This window comes from Typopeltis vanoorti, chromosome 25, assembly GCF_054136105.1.
Source record: "Typopeltis vanoorti isolate ZY-2024b chromosome 25, IOZ_Tvanoo_1.0, whole genome shotgun sequence".
NCBI classification, from domain to species: domain Eukaryota; kingdom Metazoa; phylum Arthropoda; class Arachnida; order Uropygi; family Thelyphonidae; genus Typopeltis; species Typopeltis vanoorti.
The window spans coordinates 1,599,021-1,614,162 of NC_143573.1; the positions used below are offsets into that span (position 1 = coordinate 1,599,021).

General features: G+C 35.3%; 1 protein-coding gene across 1 annotated transcript in view; it reads left to right on the forward strand.

Moving 5' to 3' along the window:
- TER94 (Transitional endoplasmic reticulum ATPase TER94) overlaps positions 1-15,142 on the forward strand; it is a 258,536-nt gene that overhangs the window by 229,775 nt on the left and 13,619 nt on the right. Inside the window, exon 18 of the mRNA XM_090414459.1 lies at positions 1,687-1,844. Coding sequence (XP_090270585.1) covers positions 1,687-1,844 — 158 coding nt within the window. The remainder of the gene's footprint in view (positions 1-1,686; positions 1,845-15,142) is intronic.

Below are 15,142 nucleotides of genomic sequence, written 5' to 3' on the forward strand. Positions count from 1 at the left end.
TCATGCAGGTTTAGAACACAAGCATAAAGGAATTTGAAAATAGGAAGTAAATACTATTTAGTTTTTAGCAAGATTAAATTGGATATCACATTGAAAAGAATCAGAGTTGAGGAGCTTTCAGAAGAGAACTGTAGACTGAAATAAACAAAGATTATTCGTGTAAAAATTAAATTGTTTCTGCAATCATACCTTGAGCTCTCCAAGAAATCTACAATTGCCATTCCATGCTTTACCTTTGTTTCTCGGTCATATTAGAAGCATCACAGTTCATCACCAGTTTCAGTTCTTCTAAAATAATACAATGTTGGCCAACCCCCTTCAACAAAATTTTCACATCAAGCAATATGAGGCACTAACACCTCACTCAAACAGTGTATGCAAGAAGTGTGCTTTTAGGAAAGAGCAATTAAAATTCAGAAGAGTACGATATACTGTTTTTCATCATGCAGGATTCTGAAGTGAGAATATGAAACAGTTGTGCTGCTGATAAAAATAATTCATAACATTCATTATGAAACATTTGAAAACAGGGATAATAGTAGAAAGTGCATATGCTATAAAGGTAATTGCTGGTTTGTGGTCTTCTGCAAAACTTTCCGTGACCATGTGCATCTTGTGTTTAATACAAGAAGGCCAGGCTTTATTTTAATTTTTAGTTTATTCACTTATTTCTCCTGATGTGAAATGAATTTCACAAAACTAGTTGAGTAATTAATAAACTCTCAAATTACAGCTGTTTTGTGTGGTAAGAATACCAGCTATACAACTGTAAGATATACTGTTTTGTACAATTCTGTTTACAGTACTTAGCTTAGTTGGTATAGACGAGCCCCTTGATTGGAAAGACCTAGGGTCAAATCTTGTCTGTGATGCGAGGAACCTCTATCAGATATCTTCAATCAAATGACAAGTTAACTAGGCTCATACAGAGATGGAGTTTCCCCCCTCCAGGAAACTAAGATTTTTTGATCCCTAAAACCATCCAGAAGAACACGCAAAATTTACATAAATTACATTATGACCAATAGCTTCACATTGTTTTCATAAGATCATGCCATACTGCCAGTATTGGATTTGGCCATTATATCATCATACATTGATTAATTAACTAACTAATGATAATTTACAGATTAACCAAATCATGGGGTTTTCACTGAGAGTAAATGATCTCACCTACTGCATTGTGTGCTGCATACACAATTCAGTAGGTGCAATTCAGAAGAGTACTAGACTCTCCCTGTGCCAAACAATGTCATACCAGAAACACTTTTTAGAAACTGGTTGTATTGAAGAAAGTATTAACTAGATACTGCATCCAAATTGACTTCAAGTGGGAAGCTTTTGAAAATACATCCTTCAATAAATCCATATGAGCCATTTGCAAACTGGGTTGCATTTTCCTCAACTATACATGGTATTATATACCTGAACTACAGTTCAGATATTACAAGATTCATTTGATGCAGAAATTGCATTAAAAGGTAAGTCAAAATTGAACATATTCTAAAAGCTAAAATTTTGTTACTGATACTAATGTTTTCAGACTGTTAAATACTTAACTTTTTTTTTTCTTGGAAGCATTATCAATGATTTCTACAAACTAAAATTTTGTTACTGATATTAATGTTTTCAGACTACTAAATGATTACCTTTACCTCTCCCTTCCCCTCCCCACCAATTCTGTAGGAAGTAGAAGATAATGATCCTGTTCCTGAAATACGTCGAGATCATTTTGAAGAAGCCATGAAATTTGCCCGCAGATCTGTTAGTGATAATGACATTAGAAAGTATGAAATGTTTGCTCAGACCTTACAACAGAGTCGTGGCTTCGGAACAAGCTTTAGGTAAGTTTTTATAAAGATAGCAGATAAATGCCAGTAATTAGTCACAGTGAGTGCAGGCTGACTATAGTTCCTCTCATTAAACTTTATCTTTCATTCTGAATGGTCTTTGCTGCCTTCAGGCCATATGAAACATGCCTTCTTCACTACAAAAGAAATTTATTATTGCTTCCACAACAACTAAGTTAGAGATTTAGCATATGAATGCAAGGAAAATATAAAAATTTCTTATAAGTAGTAGAGGACTTTTTAAAATTAGTTTAGTACATTCTGTACTACTCAACTAATTTTAAACTAGTTTAAATTTGAACTAGTTTTTGTGAACACCTGTAATCTGGTGGCTTCATCCAGTTTTTTTTAAATTGGGGAAATGAAGCAAACAGTTCATGTACTACCTTATTCAAAGAACACAGTATTTTGAATAGCTTTGCAACCAATCCAAGCCATTCATTGCCTCCTAGATTTCCAAAGGATGGCATCCAGGTGTTTGTGGGATACTGTGGTTTGGCTTACATGTGGCAGACAAGCCAAAGTTTAAAGTTCCTTACTGCTTACAATCCCCCCCCCCTCCCCCCATACATACAATAATATCACACATAAAAGTGCATAGATAATAGAACAAAACAGTGAATGCTTCTATTCATTTATGTCACATGGATTATTCCATATGAAATCATCAAATTAAAAATTAATCGCAGCTGCATAATTTTGTGTTTTGATGAATGCGAGTTATTTGGTTACCCTGTCCTTTAGAATAAGGGATATGCCGAAGTACCAAATACTAAATAACTAAATATTCAGTTTGAAATTTGGCCAAAGCATACTGAATTAAATTTTATAAACAAATGGTTTTTTTGAGGGGGGGGCCACTCATTAAAAATTGATAATTTTAAATAAATGTATTTTTTGTTTATATTTTTTTTTTCAAAACATCAAATTTCAAGGGGTGTACAGGATATGATAATACTATATGAAAAATTTACATCATTGCTAACTTCCTATCTACAATTTTCCTCCAAATCAGTCTGTTACTTGTCAAGACTCCATTATCAGATCTTATATTTCTATCGTCTAAGGCACTTTGTACCATATCAATCCACCTATATCTAGGTCTTCCTCTGGGTCATTTTCCTGCCAACCTGGCAGAGAACATTTCTTTATAAAATTTAATTGTGCTTTGGTTCAAATTGCAGAATGAAGAAAGATTAAAAAATGTGTAGTAATAATAATACTTCACTTAATCATGTATCCACATGAAAATAAATAAATATACATACAGAAACTTTGAAAGTTTTGAAAACTGACAGGGGAGCTTATGAAAATACAGGGTGGCCCATGTTCCAGAGCGTACTTACACCAAGTTTGGTTGAATTTCGTCCAATACATTTTTTGCTACAGAGCTCTGAACACCAGCTGTTATTATTGCCACCCTGTATAATAAACTCTGAAAAATATGTATATTCAGCCATGAAATAAGCATGTACACTAAAAAAAATCAATTATCTCTGAAATTGAGAGACGCTAGAAATTGGATAATTGAAAAACACGGTTAATCCAAATTACACTTTATTCGGTTAAATACATAAACTATAAAAACATAAACATTCTTGTAGTATGTAAATACAAAACTGAACATTTTTAAACTTATTTATATAGATAGAAAGTCCATAAGTTTTTGTTGTAACATTTTTTATTTTTTCTGTTATTTTACAAATCCACTTACCTAGAAAATTTAAAAATAAAAATTTGTATGTACTACAGAGGACCACAGATAACTGCCATTTTACTATATTCCTATTTCTGTTTTTCATCATCATCAAATTCCTGCCATGTACCCTCAAGGGGTATACAGGATATGATAGTACTACATGAAAAAAATTACATCATTATTAATTTCCTATCTACAATTTTCCTCCAAATCAGTCTGTTACTTGTCAAGACTCCAACATTATTAGATCTTATATTTCTATCGTCTAAAGCACTTTGTACCGTATCAATCCACCTATATCTTGGTCTTCCTCTGGGTCGTTTTGCTGCCAACCTGGCAGAGAACACTTGTTTTGCTAATCTTTCTTCGCCCATTCTGTTTAAGTGACCATACCACCTGAGATTAGCTCTGCTAACACATTCCTGGATGCTGACAATGTCAAGTTCTTTCCTAATATCCTCGTTTCTAATATGATATTGCCATTGATGCCATCTGTTCACGCCTATAATCTTTCTCAGGACTCTCATATCTGTCAAGTGTTTTACTTCTGACCCAGCTCTCAGATCCATAAGTTAAAACTGGTTTGAACACTGTCTTGTATACCGCTAATTTAGTGTTCCAACTAATTTCTCTCTTATTCCATATGAATTTATTCAATTGACTTCCCACCATACCAGCTTTGCTGATTCTGTTGTCTATTTCTATATTTAATTTACCATCTTCAGTAAAAATCGTGCCTAAATAGCTGAAATGTTTTACTTGTTCCACAGGTTCTCCATTCACAACATAGTTGACATTTTCAGTGATTCTGCCTATTTTCATTGTCTTTGTCTTTTTATTTCTGACCTTCATACCATATCTATTACAACAGCTATTCAATTTAGTCAGAGAATCTTGCAGACTTGTAGCGGATTTATTTAGAAGTATACCATCATCTGCATAAAGCAAAGAGCTGACATTAACATCTCCAATTTTGATATCATGTTTAATACCACTTTCCTTCATAATGTGATCCATATAGATAATAAATAACAGAGGGGATAATGTACATCCTTGTCTCACACCAGATTTAACATTAAACCATCTTCCTGTACTTCCTTCAATTCTAACTGCTGACTCACATCTCAAATAAAGACTAAGTATTGCTTGATATAATGCCCCATTGACACCATATAACTGCAGCATATCGAATAGCTTCTCTATTGGCACCTTGTCATATGCCTTTTCCGGATCGACAAAACTTAAATATAGATCTTTGTTATTTTCCCATGCTTTCTCAACAATTTGTCGTAAAGTGAAGATCTGATCCTAACAGCCTCTGTTTGGCCTGAATCCAGCTTGTTCTTGACCAAGCTTTTCTTCCACAATTCTTCTCAACCGTTTCTCAAGTATACTTGCATAGATCTTGCCAGGAACACTCAGTAGGGAAATACCTCTGTAATTCTCACATTCAGTTTTATTTCCCTTTTTATATATGAGTACTATGAGAGCTCTACTCCAATCATCGGGAATTCGTCCCTCTGTCCAGGCTTTCTGAACTATGCAGTGCAGCCACTGTAAGACTCTTATACCACCATACTTCAGCATTTCTGGTCGAATATCATCTACTCCTGCTGCCTTTCCACATTTCAAGCCTTTGATGGCGTTTTCTACTTCAAGTATGGATATGTATTCCTGACTGCATGCCTGGTCAGTGTTTTTTACCACTGTGCTGTCATCACTGCTTGTTTCATTTAGCAGTTTTTCAAAGTAATTATTCCATACTTCAGGGATATCCTTTTCTTCCATTTTCATGTCACCTTTATCATCTCTAACTCCTTTTACAGCACTCTTTCCTCCATTCCTAAGCTTCTTCAACAACCTCCAGAATATTTTGCCACCTTCTTGATATTTATTTTCTATATTCTTGCCAAAGTTTTCCCGTGACTTTTGTTTAGATAGTTTTATACAGTGTTTAGCATTCTTGCATTTGTCTCTATATTCTCTAAGAGCACAAGCTGACTTATTTGACAGGAACTTTTGATATGCTTTCTTCTTTTCCTTCACTGCTTCTTTAACTTCCTGTGTCCACCAGGGAGTTATGATTTTTTTATCCTTACAGACATTATGTTGGAGGTTTAATGGATTTTTTACAACATTCAAAAAGAATTAAAATAGAATTTAATACTTCCTATATTTCGTCCTAGTCACTAGGACATCTACAGGGATTACAAAAACAATTAATGTAACATGCACACAAAAACTTACAATACTAAGCCCAACCACGTGGGTGATACTAAAGTCCTATCTAGGTGGAGCGCCCTCTAAGGGCGGTAGTAGGTGGCCTGGAATGTAAGGTAGGACCTCTGGTGATGAGTGTTTCCCAAATCTTCGGAAGCTTAATGCAACCGTATTTGTTAAGATTTGGTTGGTTTCTGAGAGCTGCTGCTGCTTCTAAGAAAAGTCTCTCTTTCTTGAATTTGCTGTGGTGGAGCATGGTGGTTTTCTTCCATGATACTCTGTGGGTGGTGTCCAAAACATGGTCAGCCAAGCCTGAATGGCCATAGTTGTGTGTAACGATGTACGACTTGTGTTCCTCCAGGCAGATGGATGCTGATCTGCCTGTCTGTTCAAAGTATGCAAGCTTACAGGAACAGGGTACTTTGCAAACTCCAGGCAGAGAGAGAGGAGGGAGCTGATCTTTCGTTGAATGGATAAGGGTAGCAAGTTTGCAGTAGGGCTTATATGCTGTGTGTAGGTTATACTTTTTTAGTATCTTGGCTATTTTTTCCGAAGTGCCATGGATGTAGGGTATGGTGATGGCATTTTTAAAATCTTGTTGAAGAGAGGGACGGGGAATGGGGGTGGAATTGATTATTTTTTTGATACTGTGTTCGCTGTAGCCATTGGAGAGGAAAGTTCTGTGTATGTGGTTAAGCTCATTAGTGAGGGCGGTTCCACTGGAACAAAGATTGCGGGCTCTCTTGGTAAGGGTTTTAATGATGCCATATTGTTGTGAGGGGTGGTGGTGGGAGAGTTTGTGAATGTATCTGCCTGTGTGTGTGGGCTTTCTGTATACAGTGAAGGCAAGTGTATCATTAGGCAGGCGCGTGACTAAGGTGTCTAGGAAGGGTAAACAATTGTTCTTTTCCTTTTCCATAGTAAACTGGATTCTTGGATGGGATGTAGGCTATTGAGATGACCGAGGAAGGAGTCTAATGTGTCTGGGCCATGAGGCTAAATGGAGAACACATCATCTACATATCTTAGCCAGATAGAAGGTTTGAGTGGGGCTGAGTCTATGGCTCATTTTTCGAAATCTTCCATATAGAAATTGGCAAGGGGGGGTGAGAGGGGAGGAACCCATGGTGGTTCCCTCTATCTGCTTGTAGATTTTTTTATTCCAAGAGAAATACCCAGAGTTGATGGCGAAGGAAAAGAGATCTAAGATGTCAGAGGGGAAAACGTTTTCTAAGAGAGATAAAGTGTCAGTTAAGGGAATATTGGTAAACAAAGAGGAGATATCAAAGCTTACTAATATGTCTGTATTATTCAAGGTTAAATTTTCTGTGAGGGCTTTAAAGTGGGTCTTGTTTTTTATATAGGAAGCTGAATTTCCGGTGAGGGGGACAGAGAGTTGGCCAGCTGTTTAGACAGTCTGTAACAAGGTGCATAGGTGGCATCTACTATAGGTCTGAGTGGGAAATTGGGTTTGTGGATTTTTGGTAAACCGTATATTCGGGGGGGACGGGAGCGAAAAGGTTTAAGTTTTTTCGTGACGTCGGGGGTCCTGTAGGTTACTTTTTTAAGTAAGATTTTTAATTTCTTAACTTGTGTTTTTGTGGGGTCGTGTTCTAGCGGGATGTAGATAGCGCGATCGCGGAGGATACGCCTCTACGCAAGAATCCTTACAGACAACCTCACCACATGCTTCTCTGGCAGAATCAATCAATGTTTTCTTCAGAGTTTGCCACTGAATCTCCAAGGTTTGATTCCAGTTCTCAAACTCTTTCATTTTTTCTTCAATAATCTTTGTGTATTTTAGTCTACAGTTCACATCTGAGAGCTGCTCAACTTTTATTCGCTTTAAAACTTTCTTACGTGTTATTCTTTTCGATATCAAATTCAATTTTATCCTGCTCAAGACTAAATAGTGATCACTTCGAATTTCAAATCCTCTGTACACTCTGGTGTCCTGCACCAAGGAGAAAACATCACTATCAACAATAACATAGTCAATGAGACTTTTCTTATTCCTAGCCTCTTCTCTCCATGTGAATTTGTGCACATTTTTATGTTGGAACATGGTGTTAGTAATAACCAGTACATGTCCTGAGCAGAAATCCAACAGATATTAGCCATTATTATTAGCTTTGCTCTTTTCTCCAAATTTTCCCAAAATATTTTTGTATGTCTGACAATCATTTCCTACTCTGCTATTTAGATCCCCAACAAGAACCAACTTTTCCTTTTTCATTGTGTCAGTTGCTTTTTCTAAAGCCTCAAAAAATTCCTCCACTTCTACCTTTGTAGAACCTTCTGTGGGACCATAGGCACAAATAAGTCTCATTATCCAGTTCCCCATTCTCATATTTGCCCACATCACTCTACCTGACACTGCCTGCCATTCAAGAAGATTAGCCTCGTATTTTGTGTTGAATACTATGGCTACTCCTTCTTTTCCTTGATTGTCATTGCCTGAATATAACATTTTGTATTTATTGCTCAGAAAGATCTCCCCAGTTTTGGTCTTTTTTGTTTCAGTCACCCCTATTATGTCGATCTGGTACTTATATAATTCCTCAGTTAGCTTCATTTCTTTGCCATTCAGGCTTCTTACGTTGATAGTACCGATCTTTAACTCTGGTGATGTTGAGTTGGGGTTTGTTTTCAGATTTGTTCCAGTAGCTGACTTTTCGCTGTTCGCCCTGGTTCCCTGGCGAAAACAACGGGGGCCTTGTTTAACCGGGCGACGCCCCAGCTGGCATGAAATTTTGTCATGTTGTACCATCATTTTTTATTTTGGTTTAACCAATAAGAATACAATTTGGTCGGCTAAATCCCAAATTGCCAGCCCATCCTCGTCTGTTCAGTATCCAAGTAGATACCCAACAGGGTGCACCACGAGAAGGTGAGGATTGGACATTAGGTCAGAAGCCCTGGTCGGTTCTCCACATTCCTTTAAAGGCTATGTGGAGGTCTCCTCTCAGTTATACAGCTTTGACCCTTAAGCACTTTTACAGCATTCTTTCCTGCATTCCTAAACTTCTTCAACAACCTCCAGAATATTTTGCCGCCACCTTGATATTTATTTTCTATATTCTTGCCAAAGTCCTCCCATGACTTTTGTTTAGCTAGTTTTACAGTGTTTAGCATTCTTGCATTTGTCTCTGTATTCTCTAAGAGCACAAGCTGACTTATTTGCCAGGAACTTTTGATATGCTTTCTTCTTTTCTTTGACTGTCTCTTTAACTTCCTGTGTCCACCATGGAGTTCTAATTTTTCTATCCTTGCAGACAACTTCACCACATGCCTCTCTAGCTGAATTTTATTCAATAATCTTTCTGAAAGACAGAAAGATTTCTGTTTTTTTTTTTACATTGCAAAATGAAGACTATTTAGTATTTTTTTTAATAAAAAGAAAAAAAAATTTTGCTTTCCCTAAATGTAATTTTTAATTATAGAGCCGAGATTGAAATAAGTGAGATATTGAAATGGAGGGTATTATGGATCAAACCTTATTTTATAGCCAAATGTTGATAGAAACTTAACGGTCTCAAATTTTTGCCAGAGAGTTTGTAAAAACGAAACCTTCTCATGAGCTTTCTAGTAAATTTTCGAAAGAAAGAAAATTTTTCTACATTTCTTACTTTCTTTTTTTCCCACATTTTGCTATAAAATATAGATGTATCCGTAACTTTTTTTGTTATGGTATCTTATGTAAGACATATAAGCTTCTCCACGCTTTAATTTAATACAGTAGACGTCTCGTCTACTGTATTAAACTTCTTGTGATCACTTTGGAACAGTTGCTTTTCAATGACAATAACCGGTTGATAACAGTAAGCAAAGGATATAAAAAATTGCATCATTTATTTCAATTTATTGTTATGAACATTATTTAATAAGCAACAACATAAAATTGTTTTAAAAAAACTTATCTAGTGTTGTCTGTCATGTTTGAATATAGTAGTTCATGAATAAATTGTTCGTATCATAATGCCTTTCAAAGTTTGTTGCTCTATGTTGCACACCGTGACGAAGTATTCGTAGAGCTTCTTGCATCTGGACAATATTCTCTCACTTTTTCCACAAGTGAAATTTTCTCTGCTTTTTGATGCATCAAAGGCGCCCATTAATCGAAGCATTCTTTTCACAAACATTATTAAACCAAATTTTTAATGCTGATTCAACCTGAGTATCTTTACCAAATCAAGCTCTCTTTTGATCTGTTTTTTATGATCTTACACAAGATAGTTGTGAAATTTTTAAATGTGCAGCCACACGAAGCTGACTCATTTTGGGCAACTTATAGTACTCCAAAATTCTTTGCTTTTCTTGAAAAGATACATCTTTACATTTTTTACTTGCTCCTTCAATAATGCCAAGGGCTGTTTTTCCAAGCACTTACTGAAAGAGAGCACGAAAATAAACTCAATCACAATTCGACTGTACTTATACCCACCTGCATTTGCCTAGAAGATTTAACATTTACGGAAGATTAAAAAAAAGATTAAGATTATAAGAAGATAACCCACCTGCATTTGCCTGGAAGAATTAGATTAAAAGAAGATTAACACAAAAGTCAGATTTCAACAAATGTTCTTTGTCAAATTTTCTCCTGATTAACCCTTAAAGTTCTTAATTCTGAGATGCAAAAGGCTAAACGTTTGGGGATTTTGATAACAATGACTTGAACTTGAATTATAATAGACGGATTATTTTTAATTCCTTTTAAATGGTGTGTTTTGGGAACCAACTGATTTTTTGATAACAATAGCTGATTGATAATATTATTCGCAATCACAATAAGCAGATTCTACTGTATTTTTTTATGCATCCACCTAGAGATTGCTTATGATAAATTTAACTTTCTGACGTTGCATTGAATGAGTTTTTGTTTTCATTTCTACAGATATTTTTCCAAATATCCAAAAAACACACTGAAGTGGCTGAACTGAAACAGAACCGAATATTTGGCACATCCCAATTTAGAATAAAGAAAATGTTTTAATTTTTTTTTTTTAACTTGTTCAATTTGAATTCTAAACTAGTGTTTCAGGCTAGTGAAACTTACTCCATGAGTTAATAAAAAGGCAAATACCTGAGTTGTGGGTAGAGTTCATGGTATTTAAATAGTGCAAGCCATGGCAACTCTCATTTCTGTCTTGGTCTCATAAGCTCGCTGGTAAATTTTAGACCCTTCACTTTCTACATTTGGTTATAAAATATAGATGGATCCATAATTTTCCCCCATTTCGATATAATAAAAATATCATTTAAAAAACATGATTCAGCATAAAAATCAGAAAAACATTGCACATATTTCTTCACATAAACAAAACTATCAACAGACTTATTTTAATTTGAAATATAAACAATTATGCATTAATTAAAATAAATTATGATGTTGGAAAATTAATTTTTCAGCATTTTTTGGGAAAGAATATGTCTGGTTTATTCATAAATATTTCTGACTTCTGAAAAAACCTTCAAGGAATACACTGGTAGCTAAGGACAAAAGAAATTTTCTGAGAAATTGTAATGTGAAATACATTTACTCATTAGCCTTGGAAACCATTCTATTTTAACAGTCGTGCAAGATAAGGGGAGGCTTTTCCCAATTATATATTGCATGTGACAGGAATTTTTCTGATTTGGCTAAAGCCGAATATCCGAAAAAAGAACATCCGAAGTGGCTGAATACTGAAACAGAACCAAATATTTGGCACATCCCAATTTAGAATAAAGAAAATATTTTTAGATTTTTTTTTAGGCATTCTATTAATTATAGCAGGCATTGCCAACTTGATTCTATACGAGGGCCAATATATGATGAGTGGTAGCAGCACGTGCCATCCACTTTTAGACAGAACTTAAATAAAAATAAACTCTGCATTTTTTCAAGGCAATAGTTATATGTATTGAATTACTATATTTGTTAAATCATTTTACTACTGGGAGAACAATATAAAATACTTGATTGAGTTAAATATAAGTTGTTAAATTAAATTTAATTACATATTTCTAGTTTTTTCACATGTAACACAACTTAATGAGAAGACTGTGGGCGTTCATGTGCGGCAACATGTTCATCAAAGTTGATTTTCAACGATGATGATGATATTTGTAACAAATCCTGAAGGTAGTCATCAGTCAGTCGGCTTCTTTGTGATGATTTAACTGCCCTCATAGTTGAGAAAGTGCATTCAGATATGTTTGTGCTTCCAAGCATAGATACAATTCTCAAGGTGAAATCACTCAATGCAGGATATTTTTTCCTTGGTACTAGTTTCCAAAAGTCAATGCCTATCTCCACTCTTGACTGGAAAAAGGGGTCACTTTGAAGGTCACACACTCCAATTGAATAATGTCATGCTGCTCTGAAATGTCGCATTTCATTGGGTTGTTAAATAATGTCGGTTGTGGCCACGTGTCACTGAAGTCAGAAAATCGCTTACTGAATTGCTCCAAAAGTTGGTCTAACATTGGCACAAAAAAATTTAAGTCAATGTCATGGCTCTACTCCAACTTCCTGCAGGAAGGGAAATGTACCAAGTTTCCTCTGACTAGAGTGAATTTAAAAACCTTGAATGAATATAACTATTATATCAATCAGAAAATCTGCAGTCTAAACTAATAGCTAAATTGATAATACGTATAATTTAATATAGTTTTTATCCTTCCGCAGGCCTGCTGTTGGCCACTTATTAATTATAGCATTCATTTTTATTTGGCAAATCAACTGAATCTTTAGAGTTTCAAATGGGTTTAAAATTAATCACAGCTTATTTCCAGATTGTCAGGTTTCTGCCCATTTAATGTTCAAGATGTGTACTTTTTGATTTCTCATTTTCAGACAGTAATTTATTTCAAGTGCCAGCCACCTGCTTTAGATGTTCTAAATGCCCTTTTTTTCCATTCTGTATTTAGCCCTGCAGGCTCTGGGTTGAATCTACGAGCCTGATTTTTTGTTTGTGTTGGTTATACGTGTAATAGAACATGCATGCTTAAAAGCACCTTCATTGAAATATTTCTTCTATGAAAGTTTGTAAAAATAAAAAAGTTGACTTTGAAGGCCAAATCAGCTGTTTTCCCACCTAAAAAAAAAAAAAAAGTTGTGGGTGGGACCAAAGAAATATTTGAACTACTTATAATAGATACTCTCAATAGGTAACTTCTGAAAATAAACAGTTTCACCAGTTTCAGTGTACTTGGTACATCACTTGTCAAGACATTTTTATCTATCCTGAATGATATATCACTTGAAAATAGCAAATGGGAGAGTAAAAAAAAAAAAAAAAAAAAAAAATTGAATGCTGGAAAAGGGGTGGGGTATTAACATTTACATACAGACAGTGGCATAGCTAGAGCTTTTGCCACCCCTCTCAATACACACCAAAAATATTACAAGTCAGAACGATCTAGGGAAAGAAATTAAAACGCTGTCTGTTTATTTTAGTTGTAAGTATAATTGTTGAAAACTAATTATAATTAAGCAATAAAATTGTCTCACATGAAAATTGCCTTCCCGGGGTCAGGTTGCCCCCCCCCCCCCAACTACGCCACTGCATACGAGATTGGGAAGAGAGTGATGGGCACCAATATTTTTTCTATGAAAATTTATACTTGCTTATCATATCAAATTAACTATGAAAGTAAGATAAATACACATGTAACATTTGTTATACAACTAAATTAAACCATAGCACAATAAGCAAAACATTTCTCTTTACTCTGGATAAAACATTAGTCTTTTCCCAATCATTGTCGAATTTATAGGTTTGTTTTTTTTTATTTGGATTACTCATTTTGGGGCAAAATTTTTAAACACAAGGAAACAACATATGTTCAAAGCATGCTGACAACACTGATGAAGTGGTGACACATCCTTCAAATGCACAGTTGCCAGTAGACTAAATACATAATATATGCACAAAATTAGCACTGGTAGCACTTGTACTTGAAGACAGAGGAATTACAAAATGTTTATAATATAAATGGTAACATTTTTTATGATTTCAATAAATATTATTACTAGGAGAAGACATATTTTTCAGTTTTAATTTTATTTTTTCCTTATTTAATCATTGACAGTGGGCGCATGCAAATAGGTCTGTAGGTTCAAATATGCCCACGGGCATAGGGTTGAGAACCGCTTCAGATATGTGACGTGTCAAATGTCTCTCTTCCATCTGTTTTTTTATTGTTAGCCTCAATGGTCTGTGATGGCCAAGTAACTTCTGAAACATGATGCTGCTTATGATATGGCAGTTAATCCTGTCTGCATGTCTGTAAATTGGCTTCTGGTCAGTTTGTCTAGGACAGGATTCAAAACCAAGTCTTTCAACCAAAGAGTATTGTTGATACCAGCTGATGAACTACGAAGGCTCTTCGAACAGAACTCTAATCTACGATTTATTTTTTTATAATTCACTCCATTTTGATGACTAAAATGATAAAAGAACACGGTAAATTTAGTTTAATCCTTTATCCAAGTGTAAGCAAACAAAGTTTGTGCATGAACATATCTTCAGGACTGAGGTAAGGTGGTGCAACTCCAAGCAAAGGTGGACTATGCTCTCATCACTCCTTGTCTCAGTATCTCGCATAATGCAAAGCACATCTCCTTGCAGACATGTATACTGCTATGCATTAAGGGAAGGGCTACCCAGACCGGTTCTGACCTTTATTGAGGTCTCGTCAGTGGGAGGCAGACGCAACCGTGGAGATACTAAGGCCGAAGCAATAGGATAGGTCATATTTACCTATACGAGTTGCCAACAGGTGTATGACCTTATTATTGAATTAATATTTCTATCGTCTAAGGCACTTTGTACTGTATCAATCCACCTATATCTTAGTCTTCCTCTGGGTCGTTTTCCTGCCAACCTGGAAGAGAACGCTTGTTTTGCTAATCTTTCCTTATCAATTCTGTTTAAGTGACCATACCACCTGAGATTAGCTCTGCTAACGCATTCCTGGATGCTGACAATGTCAAGTTCTTTCCTAATATCCTTGTTTTTAATATGATATTGCTATTGATGCCATCTGTTCACGCCTCTAATCTTTCTCAGAACTCTCATATCTGCGGTCTCTAGTCTTTGTTCAAGTGTTTTACTTATTACCCAGCTCTCAGATCCATAAGTTAAAACTGGTTTGAACACTGTCTTGTATACAGCTAATTTAGTGCTCTGACTAATTTCTCTCTTATTCCGTATGAATTTATTCTGTTGACTTCCTATCATACCAGCTTTGTTGATTCTGTTGTCTATTTCCATATTTAATTTACCATCTTCACTAAAAATCGTGCCTAAATAGGTGAAATGTTTTACTTGTTCCGCAAGTTCTCCGTTCACAATGCAGTGTACATTTTCAATGATTCTGCCTGTTT